At 36.6% G+C, this 21,374-nt stretch overlaps 1 protein-coding gene across 5 annotated transcripts in view; it reads left to right on the top strand.

Moving 5' to 3' along the window:
* Positions 1–21,374, top strand: part of LOC127879997 (uncharacterized) — a 105,521-nt gene that overhangs the window by 2,451 nt on the left and 81,696 nt on the right. Inside the window, exons 4-7 of one of the 5 annotated variants that reach the window (XM_052427210.1) lie at positions 426–501; positions 1,111–1,297; positions 2,087–2,177; positions 2,341–3,057. The exons of 2 other annotated variants lie outside the window; for them this stretch is intronic. In XM_052427210.1, the coding sequence (XP_052283170.1) occupies positions 426–501; positions 1,111–1,297; positions 2,087–2,177; positions 2,341–2,558 (572 nt within the window). In that variant the 3' untranslated portion in view covers positions 2,559–3,057. Of the gene's footprint in view, positions 1–425; positions 502–1,110; positions 1,298–2,086; positions 2,178–2,340; positions 3,058–21,374 lie in introns of those variants that run through there. 2 more of the 5 variants (XM_052427202.1, XM_052427193.1) reach the window with 2 other exon arrangements.

The raw sequence follows: 21,374 nt of genomic DNA, 5'->3' as shown, positions 1-21,374 counted from the left end.
GGCACTATATCTTCATTTCTCAATATTTCAATATTGGAATTTGAATGGTTGAAGCAAGAGGCAATTGTTCAATAATAAACGGTTAAATGACTTCACTTGTAATGTAAACAAAGATTATTTCGTTGTTACGGACTTTTTATTGGAAGTGCTACGATAGGATCTGGTTTTGGGTCTTAATAGTATAATAAACACGCTTTATTGAATATCCCCTTTTTGCAAAATAGTTCATAAACATCCTTACTTTGTACAAGAAATGCTATAATAATTATGCCAGTTGTAGCCTTTCGGAGGTTTTAATTCCAATACACCCTTCCCGTAACTGATATATCTTTGTTATCACGACTTACTAACTACAAATTGATGTTAAACGTTAGTGTTACGATAAAGCATGTTCATTTGAATGTTTGTTTTTTGTTTCACCGAAGCTGCTGTTGGATTTACCATCAGAACCGTTAAATTCCAAGTAGGAAGTGTGCCAGCCGTGACAATTATAAGCGCAGGGTAAGCAATATGGTACCTTAATTGGTTTAGCTATCTGAATTACAAAGATCTCTCCCCTGTATTTAACATAATTTAAAAAAAGTTCCATTTGAATTTTACGAGTAGATAAAAGCACACATTGCTTTTACGCTTTTACGCGAACAACAAAAGTCGTATAACTCAGGGTGAATGACTTGCTTGATGATTCCACTAAATAAAAATACTTATAGTATTCATTGAAGTTATTTAATAAATTAATATTTAAAGCAATTCGTTTGATGCTTACCCATCTTTTGGAAGTGTATTCTAAATTCAACATGTCATTTGCTCAGGTGAGCTATATGAACATGTAGCATGGGATATGCTTAAAACCTTATTTGAATATTCCTTGCTTTCTAGGTCGGCATATTGAATGGTCACGAGTGTCAATCCAGCACGTAGCTCACTGCAAAACAAACATTTCGCATTACTATTCATTATCGGTTTTCAAAAACATTAATATAAGATAGAATAGTAATACTGCACACTATGGTGACTGCAATTGCTTGGTTCAAAAAAGTTCCCACTATGATATGATCATGTATTTTCAATTCTTAACCATATGAAAGATTATATTTCATTTTATTTCAGATGCCCCGTTGGTGGCGCTCCTATGAATCCGCCAGTAAAGACGGATATCGGAAGTGGCGGCGTGCAGAATGTTCCCTTCAAAATGTTCGTTCCTGTGTCAATAAGTAACAGGCCAACACCTACATCGACTATTGCAGCTGTCTCAATTGAAGTCGAGGTTACACTTTGCAACGGAAATTGTACAGCGGTAAAGATAAAATCGTAAATCGAGAGAAAGGATAATTTGCAACGGAATAGCAAACAAATAAAAGTTATCTTCTGGTATAATTTAAATTTGCATGGGTGTTTATTTTAAAGAACTCCTGCACTTTCTTGATTTTATTCTTTGAACTGCATTTATCAGTTTTATACTTTGATTTGTCAGAACAAGACTTTGACAAAAGCGCAACCAATACAGGAGCCTCCTTCTGGTGAAAACCTTTATCATTTTACGAGTATGCATGGACTTCATATTGCCTTTTATCTGTACACATGTAGTGTACCAAGTTTCGTGATACGTTTAGAAGTTTCGTGACACGTTTAGTTAGTTCAGTTTAGCGGACGGACTGGCAGACGAACGGATGAATAAAAGAAGAGATCGACAGATATTGAATTGGCAATTCTATAGCCTAATATTTATACCAAGTTTAATGATAATATTTGGTATATTTTGGGTTTATAACAGGGACCAATACACATAATGGGTTCTTGGTTATTGCAGTATCAAGTTTTGTTCTAATTTAAGCAACAGTGACTGACCTTCTATATCTGTTGGAAAACAAGGGTTCTTACATAATCCTCACATTGCTCCTTGTCATTTACCGCGAATCAACCACATATCTTCATCATTGTTTTGAGAAATAACATAATCCAGTTTTTGCAAACTGACGGACAGACGGTAGGACAGACATAAATCTATAGTCCCATCTGTTCTAACCTGTATGGGACTCAAAAACTACTAAACCAAACGTAAACATGTGATTTTAATCTCGCGCAGGTGACTTGTACTACTGCAAGTGGAAGAAAACGTCGATTCTCTGACACTGATGTCATGACATTGACCAGACCACTGGTCATCTTGCCGCCAAGTAAGTTTTAATTCGACATGTATTTAAATTCGACCTGTTTAACTTTTACAAATTCAACTGATAAGGCTGTAACCTATGTAGACACAGAAGAATAACGTTGCTTCAATGTTTGTTAATGCTCGGCGCTGGATACATTAACAAAGTACGAAATATTTGTTTTTAGGCATGAATGACGTGAATGAAACCGTCTACTATAAGGAAAGATCTGAGGCCCAACAGATGCCCACCATTCCCACCGCCCTGATTGCAACTGTTGTCAGCCTTGGCCTGGTGCTCACACTTTGCATCGTGGTGTTGGTGATCATGTTCTGTCGTCTTCGTCGACACGGTGACGCAAGGGACTCGAAGAAATCCTCTTTCGAAAATAAAGCTTACAATTAAGTTGTTAATGAGAATTCATGGTCTGTCTTGCTTAATTCTGCATAAAATATGGAGCTCAATACCAACATAGAATAAGTTTCTCACGTTTCATAATGAACATTTTTCGAGATTTTATTAAAATCTTCTTGTGTATTGCATATTAATTGTTATCAGATTCATAATGACCATTTTTCGAGATTTTATTTTAATCTTCTTGTGTATTGCATATGAATTGTAATACTTAACAAATGCGAGTTACCTTTAATGTCGGTTGCTAGAATTAAATAAGATCATGAAAGACAGTCGCAGAAGTGAATAGGTATAACGTGACGTGCTAGAGCTATTCTATATTTTATATTCTATTATGTATTATATATATTGTTTCTGAAAGATATGTTAGTTAATTAACACTGTATAAAACGTTTCGTTTCTTTAAATTATGTTGACATTTACCTGCTCATAGATTTAAAAAATGCAATTCAAAATATATGTCCTTTCGCTTTCGCTTTTCTTAGAAAACACTCAATAATAAATCATTTTCTTCTGATGTTTGTTTTCGTTTTTTATTGGTTCTTAAACAAAAAATTGAATACGCTGAATGTAATAAACAATTGTAGCGGCGACTTGTGCCATTTGTATATAGAAGTTGTAATCAATATAACAAGAAACAAAAAAGACAATGCTCGCTGAAAATAACATTTAGCGGTAAGCCTTAAATAAATGACAAAAGGAACAATGATGGTAGTATGATTTATCCGACCCCATAATAAACTTAAACACTGTCTGTCATTAGGCCTGCGAATAGTGCATTTATGATACTCAAACGACGAAATGTAATATGAATACACTTTCGATGACTTCAAATTTTACGTACATAAAGATGTAAAACAACATTTTTAGAATTAATGTTTGTAAAAAAAGATTCAATACTAGTTTTTGCAATCCTAATAATACAATTAAAGAAATCTACTATTTTATATTATGTGCTTGTAAAAGAACCTTAACAATACCGACAGGCAATCGCGAGCTTATTGTTAAAAGAACGTTATGATCGAATGCAGCCCCAGTGTCAGCATATTAATAGTTATTCGAATCGCGAATATATAGGTCATATCAATAGACTTATATATTATACCATGAAAGCGAATTACATAATTGGTCCGAGTTTGGATGTGTTTTGATATTTTATTCAAATCGCTTTATTGAAATAAGTGTTAAAATTTAAATCATCAAAGCTTCTGCAAATGTATGAGTATATTTTAAACAATTGCACGTTGTTTGAATTTCATAAAATGTATGGTACTAGATTTGCGTTCATTATCGCAGAAAAACTAGGTCAAAAGTGAGCTTCGACAGCTGCATGAGGATGTCTGATGTTATCCCTGAAGTTTTGACATAACCTGCAAATACATTTTTCGAATGCATTTTATATAATTTAACGCCACGTTTACCAAATACAAATAACAGAAAACAGCCTATTAAGCCTACCTGCTAATTGAGCACATTGTCGGCATTTTACTACGATAGCATTGTCGCTTTAGAAGAAAATCCTCATACAGTCTTTTTTAAGTCAAATAGATGACATTAATAAGGTAAGAGAGCTGGGACACACTCCTGGTTCTCACATAATCAGCCTCAGGCGCGGAAGAACCTCGTCAAATTTAAAATAAACACACATATACACACACACAGGTGGTTAACGTGTGGCTATGGTATTAATTAGTAAAAACATCATTTTTTATGAAAAAGAATCGAATTATAACGAAAAATCAACTTCTCTGAAAAAAATAGTTCACTATCAAATATATATATATAGAAAGGTATTCAACTCAAAATCACCCGAAAACAGGGTGCATCGCATTGAACACCAATAACTTCATCAATTGTGCAGCGATTTCCATGAACATGGTTTTATTCAACGCAAAAATGAATTTCCTTTCTGGAAATATACATATCTTGCAATATTTTTACATATGCTGGGTCAACTTTTAAGAAATAAGAAGATGCAAAACTCGCGTGACCTACTCGTCATCGATTTCTTGTATAATGGGTAACATTCTGTTGGAAAAGTTGTCCTCGTCCTCTTCACGTCGTTCTTTGGGGCGTAGCATTGGATTATGACCATTTTGATCCCCATTTCTTCGTTTGGAAAGAGGCCGTCGTGATCCGTGGTCCATGCAACTCACAACCGTTGAGCGCTCACCGTAAGGACTTGGACAGAAACTGTGCCCTAGGTGAGTGCTGCATGGGCCTGCTCATATCGTGAGAACAGTAGTAACTCGCTGGAAGTCAGTCGCTTCTGAACAGAACAAGTCCATCTTGATATGCTGATTACAAGGATTGTGAGGTTTAACTGCATCATCTCCGCGGCCACTTTCGAAATATTGCCGGTCTCGTTCATGGTTCGGACATTACATGTACCGATGGTGGTGGTGATCTGCGTGGAGACGTATGTATGGCCTTACGGCCTCCAGTTGATACTCTTGCTTGCTTTCACCGCCCGCCGTCATACGCCCACCAGCTGGAGTTCCATCTTCTCCTAGGTCCGCGATTTCTGTTATTATGCTGTTTGCCTTTCCTGTAGCTAGAGGTTTTGCATAGGGTTTTGTAGATAGCCCCGCGTACATCCCGCCTCCTTTTTAAATCGAGCTTGGTGTGTATTTAATAGTTTATTTACATGCCCTTCTGCGTCTTCATGACTGCGTGTATCGGTACACCTGTCCATATGACCTTTCAGGGGAAAAGTGTAATTGTGAGCCAAAATAGGTCAATTTTTTCTCGGCCTGCCGGGTTTGCCAAAGATATAATTTTGCGAAATAGGCCAGTGCCCGATGGTAAAAGAGAACTTAATGTGCACAGAAAAACAATTTCATCTGTGGCACATCAGATGGGTTATTCAGATGTCAAACGATAATAGATCCATTAAATATTATATTATTCAGGAATCGCCTAAAATGTTTATGAAGATTAATTTGGAAGTCGAATGTGTGAATTCTATGTTGGTGTATTATGATGAATGATGGTTTTACGTATTTCCTCTGATCGTGTTTTTGTATTGTCTGGGCGTAAATTGAGGGGTAAGTCCAACTGTTTGCGTAAGAAGGTCGTAAGTATATAAAGTTTCTTGTCTCAGTTCCCGACGCGCAGACCAAGCCGCCCCGCCCCCGCTAAAGCATCCAATCTGACCAAGCCGAACAGGGCTCGCTCTCACACCCGACCTCGCCCCCGGGTCTTTAATCGCAGAAATAATGAAGCAAGCGATGCCACATCAACCCTCTTGCCGCCCTTGAAAACAGATTGTCTTTTTTTAAATACTGTTAACATTTACATGCAGTGTCGGGTAAGCACCGTGTAGGCCCATAGGTCTTCAAAAAGTACGACGAGTACGTCTTCATCATGAACTGCCCTTGTCTCTGCTTGGAGGGAAACCGCCCAGCGACAAAAAGTATCAGTTCTACTAATGACGTCATGCAAAGCCATTCAGGAACGCTTCAATCACTGTCGACTATTGGTGCTATTGCACTTCCTCAGTGAGCACTATTATGGAAATGCATTGGGGGATTTCGACGAACAATACATGTACGACCCAAAAGCGATAGAAAAAGTGGATACTTTTCTAGCACAGCTGAACGAGATTCATACAATAATACATAAAAAGAACAGAAAAAGGGACATCTGCTATGACTACATGGATCCAATGTTAATACCAAACTCTATCAATATTAAAGAACTTTGTATTAACATTGTGCAAAAACAATTTATGGCGTTCACATTTAATCTGCTTAACCGTAAACAATGACTACAGTGCATATTTCCTGTTTATTTGTATGTAAAAGTAAAATACAAATAACTATACACATATGACGTTTTAATTACACTTACGTTTTACAATTACGCACACTTTTGATATTCTGTATTTCATATAGATTTTAAATTTGTCGTAATTTCATTGCATTGGTAACCATGCCCCTGTTTTTTAATGCGTTCTTAATATGGACAACGTTGCCTTTGAAACGCTTATATAGTCCTGTTGATATGTAACGTATATGCCTTTTACGAGAAAAAGGGTTTAATTGCATTTTTATTGACAAAAATAGTAAACTTATGTATGTGATATATATGTTTAGATGGTTTTTATTTAAACGTTTTTTTACACTGACAAATTACTTACATGGTCACGTTGCCTTTGAAATCATAAAAAAATAGTGTTTTAATACGTGATTGTAACTAGCATCATTTCCATATTTAATGTTGGTTATAACTTCTAAGTGGTTTGAATAACACAGTGGCATTCGATTGTAAAATTAACAGAAAACGTTCCTTAATCGACTAATAAATATTCCCGAGAAGACAAAGCAAAACACATTTTTAAATGTGATTATTTGCGAAATAGTGTAAGTTCACATTAACTGTTTTGCCGAAACGAGCGGATTAAGTGTTGTTTACGTACAACAACTGCTTCAATCAAATATCAAAAGTATAAAACACAACAAAGTATTCCACCCCTTGTCGAATTTAATAAAGATTTTCAGGGACAATTTGTTTAAGAATTAAGACAGGCTTCGTAGAGATTAACCTCGCGATTGACGTGTTGTTTTTACTTTATATGACATTACTAATGGCGTCAATATTTGTTAGATACATTCTACACTAATATATTTCTATGACATCATGCCTGCCACTGCTGATGTGTTTGGGCATTTGGATTGCACGAGTTGTTTCCCGAACTTGCTGATTCTTGTGTTCATTTATTTTGGAACAACCATTGTTGTTGCGGATTGCTGTAATATTTTATCTCAATATTCTTCCTTGCCATTTCGTTATACTAGTATAGCTATTCGATGCTATATATGAGCAGTGTATAACTTTAATGAAATGCTGTAATATAAGTATAATGTGTTGATCCAAACGTGTAGTAAAACAATTGCAAAGCATGCTTAAATAGATGGATTTTTATATCTGCCTACATGGTCTTTCTTAGCATATTTAGATTATTAGTACTGCAACCAAAATATTATTTTAAAACTGAGCCAGAATTAATTGAAAATCAAGACCACACTATCAAGATATTTTAAAATATACTATAGCGAAAAAAAGAAAGAACTATGATCTTTATTATTTTCTAAGCAAGAATTTGTTTCTGAACCAAAACTTTCTTCTGAGCCAGCATTAGTCATATGAGCATGTAGTATCTTCAAAGTCAACACTATCTTTTGAACCAGTATTATCTTCTGAGTCAACATTATCTTCTGAGCCAGAATTATCTATTGAGTCAGCATTAACTTTAAAGCAATCATTAAATTTTCAGCATGCATTATCTTCAAAGCAAGCATTATCTTCTGAGTCAACATTATCTTTTGAGCCAGCATTAACTTTTAAGCCAGCATTATCTTCAGAGCCAGCATTATATTTTAAACCAGCATTGTCTTCTAAGTCAACATTATCTTCTAAGCCAGTATTATCTTCTGAGTCAGCATTATCTTCTGCGTCAATATTATCTTCTAAGCCAGAATTATCTTTTGAGCCAGCATTAACTTTTAAACAAGCATTTTCTTCAGAGCAAGCATTACCTTTTCATTTAATGTTATCTTCTGGTTCAATATCATCTTATCAACCAAAATTATCCTTCTGATTATCAATATTATCTTCTGAGTGAACATTGTAATCTTGACAAACATTATTTAAGCTTAAATTGTACTGCGAATCAACATTAACGTATTGTCCCTTTTAGTAAGATCTCGCCTGGCGGGACATTTTCAATGCGCATTATCAAGCCGTATTTAAAAAAACAACATATATATTTATATCAAAACTATAAAAAAGGTCAATATCGCCATGACTGACATTATGAACGGAGATCATCTACTTATCTGTGGTACGTGCAATCAAGAAAAAAACTGTTAGTTTCCGGAGTGCAATTGTTATTATAAACAATGGCAAAAGCACATGCAAGTAAGAAAATGGCATCCCATTTTTTTATAAAGCAACAGCTGCAATACATAGCAACGATGAATATTTAATGAAATAATCATTTAAGATGCATTAAATAAAATAAATGTTCAGTCACAATTTTTGTTTATTTGCCGCAGACCAGCAGAATTGTAAGCTAGTGCGCGGGAACTATTTGAAGAATCTTTAAAGTAAACCGTCATTCATTGAAAATTGCTTATTATAACTATAAATGCATTTCTATTTTATTTTTCCAGTAATGAAGCGTGTCCTTTATTTGTTTTATGATAATTATTTTCAGAAAATAGTTTCAACGTCCATTACTGACAAATACTTATGCGCAGGCTCTGGCGTAGTGATTGGTATACGCACATCCTACCTAGGCGACCCGAGCTCAATCCCCGTACTTGGAAGCATGTGGGTTTTGTCGATGGTCACTATACTGGACATGTGGGGATTTCCTCCGGGTACTCCGGCTTCCCCCCACAACACAAGACCACACCAAATTTTAACATATTCTAGCAACAACGATATAGCTGTTAATTGTTGCTACAATACGAATTCGTCACAGCAATCGTGAGTCGAGTGAGTGATTAGGTAGGAGTGCTAGGACACATTCCGGGTCCACACATAATACAGTTTTAAGCGCGGAAAGGACCTCATAAACTTCGAAATAGACACACACTAAGTCTCCTAATACGACAACATTTTATCCATATTTTTTGTTTCATCTGCTTATAAAAAATACACTATGGGCATTGCTTCTGATAAGAATAGTATATTCACTATATTGTTGAAAATAAATATTAACACGTGTTGTTGTTGTTGTTTCATACCTCGTTAGGACGGCATATAGCAGTCGCTCTGTCCATCCGTCCGAATTTCCTTCCGTCTGAATTTTCTTCCTACACGCTTTCAGATACGTACCTGATTTTTAAATGTGTTAATGCATGACTTAAAGATCAAGTTGGAGTTTCGTTCCGGTTCATTGATTTTTGGCGAAGCTATGTGGTCGGATTCAGAAATTTTCTCTAGAATAACAGTTTTCCGGATTTTTTCCCATAATGTTTTCAGATACTTATTCTATTTTGGTTCGTGAGTTTACCTACATGACTTACATATCAAGTTGTAGTAAGTTAGCTGTGCGTGTTAGCTACATAGTGGCTGCCGTAGATACCACACACTCTTCATGGGTTTTAATTAAAAAGTAGTTATGGTGCATTTGCCAATGTATAATTAAGAAATAGAAAACTCCACTGAGGTCCCGATGGCATTATAGTGACCAGTCCGGCAGCTACAAACCGTACATGGACCGAAGCCGTAGGCTTCCCTGTATATACCCTTATATACTGATAAAATTGATATAATAGTGTAAACGATGATTTGTTCAAGGTCACTGAATGCGATCACTTTTGCAACAATAACCTATTGATTTTTATTCTCGAACCAGCTTGTCAAAATCCCGATAAAGGAACCAAGTGGTCGAGTGTGCGTTCATGAGTGCGTGCGTGTGTGCCAGCGGGTGTCCGAGCTGGTTTCTTTGTTTGTTTGGAGTTTGAAGCACAGGTGTGGCTATGATATTAATTAGTGAAAACATCATTTTGAATGATAAATAATCATATATTTACGAAAAATCAACTTTTCTGGAAAAAAAAATCACTATCAAATATATATGTTTGTTTGGAGTTTGAAGCACAGATGGTTAGCGTGTGGCTATGATATTTATTAGTGAAAACATCATTTTGAATGATAAATAATCATATTATAACAAAAAATCAACTTTTCTGAAAAAATATCACTATCAAATATATATATAACACAGGTTGTTAGCGTGTGGCTATGATATTAATTAGTGAAAACATAATTTTGAATGATAAATAATCATATTATAACGAAAGATCAACTTTTCTGAAAAAAACAACAAATTTTCACTATCAAATTTATATATATATAACAAGGTATTCAACTCAAAAGCACCCGAAAACAGGGTGCATCGCGTTGAACAGCCATTACTTCATCAATTTTGCAGCGATTTTCACGATCACGGGCTTATACAATAGGGTTAGAGGCTTGGCAGACGCATGTAATCTTTTTTTTCAGCCTTGAACAAGAAGTAATTTTCTACTGCTTATTTTCCGGATTTAAGTTCCATAATTTTGAGCAGGGGTAACGTCTCTCGGAAGGCCTCGCTGGGATAAAGCTTATTTGCCGGACCAACCTCTAGGCAGCAAGCGAAAATGACAGTTTTTCGGAATCCTGCAATTATGTTGGCTGGAACCATTGCCTTTAGATATGCATTGCAAGCAATTTTCGCCATCATATAATTCGTTACCGTTTCACAAATGTGCTCCTGCATAAACTTGGTACATTCACGGTAGTAATAGGATTTGAATGGTCCGAAAATCGACACGTCCAGATGCTGCAGGATGTGCGATGTGTGGGCAGGCAAAACAAAGACATTTTCTGCTTTTGGCCCAATAAGTTAGCTGCCTGGAAACATGCGAGCAGTGGCCGTCATAAATTACTAGTATCGGCTGTTGGTCTGTTAAATCCCTGCATACATTTGGGAGGAAATGGTCCTTCAACTAATGCTGGAATATTTCGGCATTCGACCAGCCACGGGCATTTTGAATTTTGAAACAGGTGAGGAGCCGGTCATCAATTCGGGGTTGCTTCGTTTCCCATTAAAGACGACAGATGGTGGTATTGTTGCGCATCGGCTGCTCTGTTTTCTTGTCAGGATTGTAAAATGCTTAAACAAGCCATTTAAAGCTTCACGTAGCTTTGTTCTTTAACGTAAACTCGTAATGGGTATAATGTAACAACATTAACAGTGCAATTTTCTTCATAATATAAATTGTCTATTAACTCTCAGAAAAAAGTCCTGCTACCACAATGAAACTCTCGCGCAACTGGTCAACAATCATTCAACACAAACGTGTACGTTTTTAAAAATGCTTAAATATTAACATATATTTACGAAGCAAATCACTTAATTTGTTAGGTATTTAAAGACCAAGGTCCGTAGTCCAGGGGAACTCTGGGTGATTGGCACTGGTCATAATTAACACTAGTGAGCTGGGCCCATAAATCTGTAATTATCTGAGTATAATGTCTCAAGAGCACATGCCACTGAATGGTAACACCAGTGTTTACATTCCTGTGGTCAGTGGTGTTTTTCTGGGAGAAAAAATTCAAAACATTGAATTTCACTGATAAACTCGCAAGGAGCTAAAAATTTCTCCAAAAGACAACAGATAAAACTGATATTTTTTTCATTTTTTATATAATAAAATCATACAACTATTCTTCAAAGATAAACCATCGATTTTATTTGATTATTCACATTTACAACTTCAATAATGCTATATAAGACAGCGTCTTGTTATATTCACGTAAATAGTATTCTTGCAGTGCTTCTTTAGTTATAGTAAAATGGACTAGCTAATGTAATGTATTTATATAATATATATTTATATTCTGGTACTCTTTCTAAGAGAAACTTTTATCATTATGATGTGAAAAGTGAAAACACTGAAAAAATTGCATTTGTTATATTTTTACCAAATAAAAAGGTATTTGTAACCTTAATCATTAGTATATTCATATTTTCGTTAGCAAAACAGATGTAATAGGATAAATTATAAATTCACACCATGTTTATTGTAAATAAAATAACTGAATTGCATCATGATTTTATTGGCATAAAATGTTAGTTTGGTAATGTAAAACTCCATTGGTAAAGCTGTTGTATTGTCCAATCCCTTTCTTTTTTAATAATAGTGTTGTTATTCCCATTTATGTCCCATGTAAGCTTGCCCATGTGGATTAGGATACCTCGCTCTGACGAAATCCAGCACACATTCAGGCATTATGTCTCTCTTCAAGTACACAATGTTTTGTAGATTTGCAGAGTTTGATTTCTTTCTTCTATATTCCTCGATAAGCCAGCCTCCTAAATTATCAATAACTCTCCAGAACTTTTTATAAACATCCTTCCTAATCGGTGGGTTGTATTCTGAAGGGCCTTGACCTTGTCCACATAGATGGCGATTGGCAATCACAACACATGGGTTCATGTAGCATTTTAGGCATTTTCCGTGGGCCTGAACAGCACCTGGACCACCATCGCCACCATCACCGCCCGGTTCACCATCGCCACCATTATCTCCATAACCACCGGGGCCACTATTTCCGGTTGAATCTGTTGGTTGCTGAACACTGCGTGTTGCCTCCGACACATGTTGCGCCTTCCTTTTTCGACAGACTGTTGAAAAGAAAAAGAAAACAAGTTTTTACTTTTTTATTGAATGTTTTCGAATATTAGCATTATTTATGTAATGGTTACCTTATAGTTCATTCCGTTACTAGTATTATCATAAAATTATAAACCAGTTATAAAATAATTATGTAATTTGTTTACAGGTTATAGTAAATTATAACTATAATTAATTTAGAAAGTAAGTAAATTAATTATTTCCAAATTATGACCTCTTGCAGATATGCAATGTTTTATATAACAACAAAAATGCAAAATAAATGATATGAAAAATACACGAACCTTTTGTTGATTTAATTTCAATGTTTTCCCAGTCATTATGATTGAACAAAGCCTTGATTGTTTCCTCTTGTTCTGGTGTAAGAAGAAGTGTTACTTTTCTTGCAGCCATCTTTTAGAACACGTTTCAGTATTTGACTTTGGTTTGACCTTTTAATTAGGAACCACAATTCTAAAGAAACTCATACAACTAGCCAATCAAAACTCACTTGTACATTTAACCACCAGATTTGAATTCACAATTTGACAATTTATCTGCTCAGTTTTTAACTAAGCTAAATTTGATTTTATTAAAAATATTGATAAGAGTTTTAAAACTTTTCAAACAGTTATTGTGTTTAATATGGTTATGCATACAATCTGGATCATTTGGAATATTAGAAATTCAATGTAAAATCATGAGTTTGAAGGATATTACAAACATGAGTGAATCAAAGGGTGTTACAAAATGTAAACGAATGAGCAATGGTGAAATCAAGGAATACCATTATTCCAAGTCAAGGAAACAATTTGAACTTGTGTTTGAAAGTGATTCAGAAAAACTTGCTTTTGAGACAAGATTGGAAAATTTGAAAAAAGAAAACAACATAAAATCTACAAAAGATTTATTTGAATATTTAATGAATAAAGATTCAAGTAAGCATTCACCATCACAGACAAAGGCTGAAATAAATAGTTCTGACAAAACATCACCTAGTTCTAAACATGACTTGTTCATTTGTGATTATAGAAGTTTGTTTTCATTTGTGACAAAGATCTTCGAACACCAAAAAATATGTAGACATTATTTGGCACCAAAGTCATTGAATCAATCTGGCCATGTAGCGGAAACAGAGTGGACTTGTACAGATGGCCATGTACTCATTTGGAACTCTTCCAGACAGCTAGGAACTCAATATATGGTAAACTACAGGATGATGTTGGCTTACCTATGCTCAGGAATTACACACATTCAATATGAACGATTTAGTGAATTTGGCGACATTGGAGTTTTATCACATCGATTCAGGTTGAGATCATCTTTGACATTTTCTGCAGTCATTAGTGTTTTGTGTAAAGAAAGTGTCCAGTTTGCTTTGCAGGATGAGGTCCAACTAGCAAAAGACAAACAAGAAAGTGGAATTTCAATAATGACTGATGCGCGACACCATTGTCGTAAGAATTCGTACCATACGGATCATGTCGCTCTCGGAATGTACTCACACAAAGTCGTGAATATTCAACATATCACCAAAACACAGGACAGCTGTACACAAAGGCACGAAACAATTGGATGTGAGGATATGTACCGTGATTTCAAAAGGCAAAACATTAATGTGAATATACATTCCCATGACAGAAATCAGTCAGTGAATAAATCAATTCGAAATAAGGATAATGTGCAAAATTGCAATGAACGCTGGCATGCAGCGAAATCAATAATGCCAGGTATAAAAAAGATTTCTTCAGGGGCACAGAAGAACATGGGCGTCACCTGGCACCCTGAATTAAGTGATAAGGGTGCTAGACTTCGGAATCACATTTTCTACTCCCTTGATAACTGTAAGGGTTGTCCAGCTAGATTACGCAGTCTTATAGACAATAGTGTTAACCACTTCCAAAATAACCATGAAAATTGTCAAGAAGATTCTCAGTGCAAAACAGTAGGTTATGTGCCTGATTATGCCATCATCAGAAGCCCAGTTGCTGTTAGACTTTTAACCAATTTCCTCAAGTCATTGACCTTGTACAAACATGCTGAGGACTATGTTCTGTCTAAAGACACATTTTATGTTGAAAGCTTCAACAATACTTGTTTAATATACCTAGACAAACGAATCCACTACAAGGAAACCAGTTACCAAACAAGGATTGACTTAGCGACTCTAAGTTGGAATGAACATGTTGACCGCCCATATACATCTCGGAATAATGGTCAACAAATACAACACAACAGGAGGAATCTCGGGAAGAAAGTTTACAAGAAAAAATCTTATAATTTTGTGGCCGACATATGGGAATTATTGGTGAATGTATTAGATGAAAATGAAAACATAAATGGACAAAATGTTGCGCAAGACAACATTGAGGACTTAGATCATTTTGAGGATGAAGATGACAATGTCTGATTTCAACATTTTCTGTGCTAGCTCTCAATAAGCTACGTTCCTGTAAAAACTGTGTGTAAGAAATGTAAAACATATTTGGATTCTTTGCATCTTATACTGCATATTACTTGTTGGGATAGTACTGCATATGTACCGTATTTTTTACTGTCTTTGTGTTAAACGGTCGCCTTAATGGACTGTCAAAACTGTATTTGTATGTATTTAATCAATTGCCATTATTATCTTTTTAATGAAGGTTTCATTATAGTATCGTGTCTGTTCCTAAATGTGTTCTACGACAATATGGCTGCATTTTAAGAATTGTTATGCATTGAATTACAACTATTATGTCATATTAAATACTGCACTTATAACTGCTAATATATTTGTATAGAGCATATTACAGGACCTTTTGACCATCTACATTTTTTATTTCGTAGGTGGTCTGTTTAAGGTTTATGAAATGCTTGTTTTTAATATCAACCAGTTAAAACATTTTGTTTCTCGTGTTTGTTTAACTACAGACACCGTGACATAATATCAGTTTAATAAAATTATATATTGTAATATGAGCAGAGCCATTGAGCTGCCTATATTTTCGTTTCGCATAGGTAGCAAGCAAGGGCGAATTCTCATGAAATTGATACAAGCATGAAAAAAAGCATAATTGATATTAAGTTAAATACAGCTAACTGTAAGATAGCTTAATAAACGAATACGATTCTATTACTATCACGTATTGTTTTATTAGTTTCAAACATGTATACACTGCTATATATATATATACAAGTCTCACAATCATGTGTCACGTGAAACGGAATTTGTTACGCCGGGTTAGTAAAACCTAGTATTATTATTATTACAATTGTCATGTGAAGACCCAATATATGTACAATAAGCTTATTTGATATTTTGTTGTATTAATATAATAATAACTATATTTAATTATACCTGTATGTATTGTTGCAATGAAACGTATTATCATTTTATAAAATCACGAATGATTTATGTTGTAAACACTGTATGCTTACTTTGTCCACTTGGGCTTTTGGCCTTCTGGATGTGTTGTTAAAGAAACCATCTTGTACAACATGACTGTATAAAATAAGTTTGAAGTTTTTCAAACGTTTCAATATTGCATGTTTACATACTTATAATAAACATTCTCCATTATTTATGCATTGAAGTTTTGCTCAAAGTTATTAAGTTGCATTTTACAATCAATAAATTTTAAATAGCTTATTCATGTATCCACTTTTTTATAAATTTATTTTACAATCAAATATTGAAATGCTTGTTCATCTGATATCAAGATATTTCCCCCAAACATAAAACCTGCTGAACTCTAACCACAGGAATGTTGGCGTGTGGTCGGTGTAATTAAAATCATGAAAATGACCCTGAGTGAGCTAATTTTATGGCTGTATCCCCTAGAGTCTAACGCCTCCTGTCAATCACCCAGAGTTCCCCTGGACTACGGACCTTGGTCTTTAAGACTATTTTATTGTTGTTCAATCTATGAGAATTGAGTATATTTAGTATTTCTTAAAAGTTTTCTTAATATTTTGGAATAGATGTAAACGCCCTTGATGTTATGGCTTGACTGAATTTCTTAACACAATTTTTGGGCCCTTTTATACTGGAGTGACCAAAAAGTTGGTCACTGACCAATTTTACATGGCCCGACCAAGAATTCTTGGTCGATTGCCCCGCAATTATTGGTCGGCGGCCCAAAAGTCATCGTGACGTCAATCGACCATAAAAATGGTAATGAACGCTCAAAATGACATCATGCAAAAATACACCGCCATATTTGAATTTTAAGAGACATTTGTGTAAAACAAACAATGGGCGCTTAGAAATATGGATACACCACTTTATTCTAAAATAATACAGAGATTGTGTTATAAAATAACCTGTTTCATGCTTTGTTGAGTCGCTGCTCGAAATAGCTTAAATTTGACCACAGTGCAACACGACAAAATTGGCTGCGACTAGATCAGAAATGTGAGTGATCTGACAATAAGAAACGAAAAATCTACTAATGTATGCATATTAAAATAGACAGGCAGAAAAGATGGAAAAGTACGATCACAAAACGTTATAAAAAGCTTACAATGTGCACAAACTTAGATATCGTAACACACAATTGAAGTCCAGATACCGTATCAGCAACAACAACAACAAAAGTGGAATTTGCAGAGAACGGTTGGAATGTTTTTAAACGGCCATGTCTTTTGTTTGTATGATGTTCTGTGAAATTAACAAGTTCACATGCAAATTTAATCATGGCTGCTTAAATAATCAATCCATGAGTTGTAAAGAAAAAGGTAAGTATAGTTTCATTCACAGCCAAATTACAGATCTTTTAATGTTCCTATATGCAGGCCACATCAATAACCCCTTGTCTTTTTGGCAAAACTCCTAATGCCACACTCAATTTGTAATTTGAATAAATACTCAACAAGTTTACTGATAAATATCTTATTTAAAATGAAAAACGTAATGACGTAATGGTTTAAGATAAAAACAGTAAAACAACAATACATCCTCTTTTTAAAATGTTACATGGTCATGTAGATAAAGTTATCATTTAAAGTACACTTCTGACCACAGCCTTATCTGTCCACTGCCCACAAATGTAATTGGTTTCAAACATTTCATAAATTTTCAAAATGTAATGTCCAATGATGATAAGTTGGTTTATGGTTCTTAAATCTTGCAAATTTTCCTCCGTGCGGATGACACCCATCTCGGTAGAACACTCCCGTTGCAAGGCTTGAGCTTGTTGTGGTTTACAACTCTGGTTTGTCCTTCTTTGTTCAGCTGGATGGTAAAGTTGATCTCGGAGAGTTCCGCTGTTATAAGATGGGGACAATCGTAAGCGTTTTTCCAACTTAGGGTTGACGCCGACCTTCCAAGTCTCGTGCAGACACCACACCACGTCGCCGATTTGATACCGATGAAAGGACAGCTTAGCGTCGTAAATTTCTTTGCTGTATTGAGCCATCTTTCCGATGTGTTTTCTGGCCACCTCGTGGGATTTCAACATCCTTTCCTGCAGCCATAGGACATACTCGCCAGGGTTCTCTTGCTTCGGTGATGCATCAACATGACTGTAGATGAAGCTGGCTGGCATGCGGACTTCTCTTCCTAAAGCTAGCAGGTTGGGGGAAAGTTTGGTGCTCTCATATGGGGTCGACCGGTATGTTGCTGATCTCATTCTTCCTGTTCGCAAATGAGATCCGCTCTGACCATGCTCAACATCGTTCTGTTGAATCTTTCTACTTGTCCATTGGCTGCCGGATGGCGGGCGAAGGTTCTGGACTTTTTGACCTCTAACAACTTGCACAACTCCTTGACGATCCTGCTCTCAAACGCTGCGCCCAGATCGGAATGTATAGTCAACGGGTTACCCCATCGCGCTATGATGTCATTTAGGACCCTTGATGCGCACTCTTCGGCTGTTTGGTTTGGCACTGGGATTATCTCGAAGTATTTTTTTAAAAACAAGTCCGTTAACACGAGGATGTACCGGTTACCGCGTTGAGTAACTGGAAATGGCTTTGTAAAATCGATCGCCAGAACATCCCAGGGTGCGCCAGACCTGACATGACCCATAGGTGCCCTAGGTGGTTTTTGTGGCTTTTAATCAGCGTCACAAACGGAACATCTGGCAACATTAACACGCACATCAGCCTTAATACTAGATTAGCAATAACATAGCGCTTATCTTGCCCTAGTTCACTTGATCCCTAAATGACCAGATGCCACAATGTCATGCATTCTACTCAACACCAACTTTCGCTGTGCGTACGGAACAACCAGCTGAAGGCAATCGTTTGTTTCATTTAACCTTTTAATCTTCCTATATAGCACGTTTTCTTATAGTACTAGTGAGTCCCATATCACCCAGTAATGACGTGCCTCTGGACTCAACGATATCATTTCATCAACCGGCGCTCTCGTACCATCGCGCATCATACGATAAATTTTAGCTACATACGGATCGTCACTCTGCATGTCTGCCATTTCAACGCTTGTGAATTCAGTTGCCCATGTGTACAAGATAGAACGACTTTGGGCTGGAGAAGGCGGCACTTATCTGGCTTTAGCTTCAAACCTGCTGTTTGGATACGACGTAAAACCTCATCAGAAGAGATTTTCCCGCCATGTGGGTCCAAACAAGACGATGTCATCAATGTAAACCAAACAGGTAAGCCAAGTTAAACCTTGCAATGCCAGCTCCATGGTACGCTGGAAGGTACTTGCGGCGTTGTTTAAACCAAAAGGCATCGTTTTCATCTCGTATTGACCATACTTACAGCAGAAAGCGCTTTTGGGAACGTCATCCTTCTTTAACGGTATTTAAAAGTACCCTGGCGTAAGGTCAAAACTGCTAAAGTCGCTTGCCCCGACCACAGCGTCTAAACAATCTTGGACTCGTGGAAGCGGAAAACCATCTGGCTTCACCAACACATTGACCTTTCTATAATCGACGCAAGGTCGTATTGCGCCAGATTTCTTCTTTACCAAGACGATTGACTGGCCCAATTAGACGTACTTTTCTGAATAACGCCTTTCTTAAGCAAATATTAAAGTGCTTTATTTTCTTCTTCACCGTATGCTAATGGAACCCGCCTTGGTCGCTGCATAATGAGTGCTGTGGTTTCTGTGTTTATGGCATGCTCAGATAGATGTGTAATTCCTAGGTTCCACTCGTCTTTAGAGACGTATCAGCGTATTTAACCAACAACCCAGCTATACAGATTGTTGCTCTTCCGTTTTGCCGACGACTGATTCTTCCAATAATGATTTCAGGTGTGGGTGTACGTCCTTAGCATTGGCAACCGGTAAGTCCGTAATACTGCTGTCGGTTTCAGCTGTTTTTAGATGTACTCTACTTACCGTTGTAATGTTATCCCGTTCGCTTTCGTTCTCTTCATTAGCTATAACCCATTTACAACAATCTACCCTCTCTGCTTTTCCAATCTCTGCATCTTGCCGTTACGCTACGCCCGATGAGAAAGGATTCAACACTCTTACCTTACAGGTGACTGTCCTGTTTACGTTAACTAACGTTGCCGCCTTTATCAAAGGGTAACGCTGTACAACCCCCCCCCCTGTGGATTCAATAATACAATTTTATTCTGTGTCTTTATCATCCGCCTCATCGCATTCAACATAAACATCAACCACTACTTCTGAGAGTCCAGGGATTGCAACGTCTTCTGCAACAGTAGCCTTCCGTAGCCTCTTGGTAGGGGGTATCAATTGGATTTATTTTCCTTTTAGCTTGATGATACTCTTACTTAGGAAGATGTCCGCCTGTCCGTCCTTCTCTCCAGCCAACACATCCAGCCATAGTAGCACTTCGTCATCTTTGTCAGGCACAACTGCTTGACAGGTCACCTTAACTGGGCCTAATAACATATTAACTTCGCCCATCACCATCTCATATATTGGTGAACCGCCTGCCCCACGCAGCTTGACTGACCCTTTAAGGACCGGCTTGTCCTTGGTGCTCAGCTTGTCATAAACGCGACTGGACACTATCGTTCTCGAAGTACCGGTGTCGGCGGTGAAGGCCACTGGTGTCTCCCCTAGCCACCCTCGGATATAAACGCCAGCTCTCTTCCTTCCTTCACTCCCGTACTTGATATTTCCCTCTCCGACTCGTTACCCCAGTAATGATGATTGTCCCCAAAATTATTGTTGACTTCTTTTCCTAACAGGACCTCCCTCTGGGCTCGAGAGTAGCCCCTGTCTCGTTTAAATCTTCTCGAGATGGCTTTTCGTTGTCAATCTTCGTGACAAATATAAATTCCTTTGGTTGGTTTTGCGGGCAGTCTCTCGCGTAATGGCCAGTCTGATGACACCTGAAGCACTCTACGTTTCTTCTTCGTGGCCACCTCTGCAAATTTCTTTTTTTTCTTTTCTTTTCCTCTTACAGTTTCCTCTTACTTATAAGAGTTTTCAAATATCTTGTTCATTATCCTGCTTACCAAATTTGCTGTCCCCATTATCGGAAATGATAGGCTTACATCTCTTCTGGTCCCTAACTACTCTGAACGCAGCGCGTTCAGTTTCACGTTCTTCCGAAAATTCGTCTTCAGGCCCGTCGGTGGTATAGGCTCTCCTGGTTGAAGGCTTGTACTCTCGAAAGGATTTACTTCCACTTCTTTTTTGTATAAAATTCACCACATGAAATACCGCCTCGTCTATATTTTTCTTGGTTCCTTG

This window comes from Dreissena polymorpha, chromosome 1 (assembly GCF_020536995.1).
Source record: "Dreissena polymorpha isolate Duluth1 chromosome 1, UMN_Dpol_1.0, whole genome shotgun sequence".
NCBI classification, from domain to species: domain Eukaryota; kingdom Metazoa; phylum Mollusca; class Bivalvia; order Myida; family Dreissenidae; genus Dreissena; species Dreissena polymorpha.
Note: the sequence above shows the minus strand (reverse complement) of the source record. Positions and strands in the feature narration are given on the sequence as shown.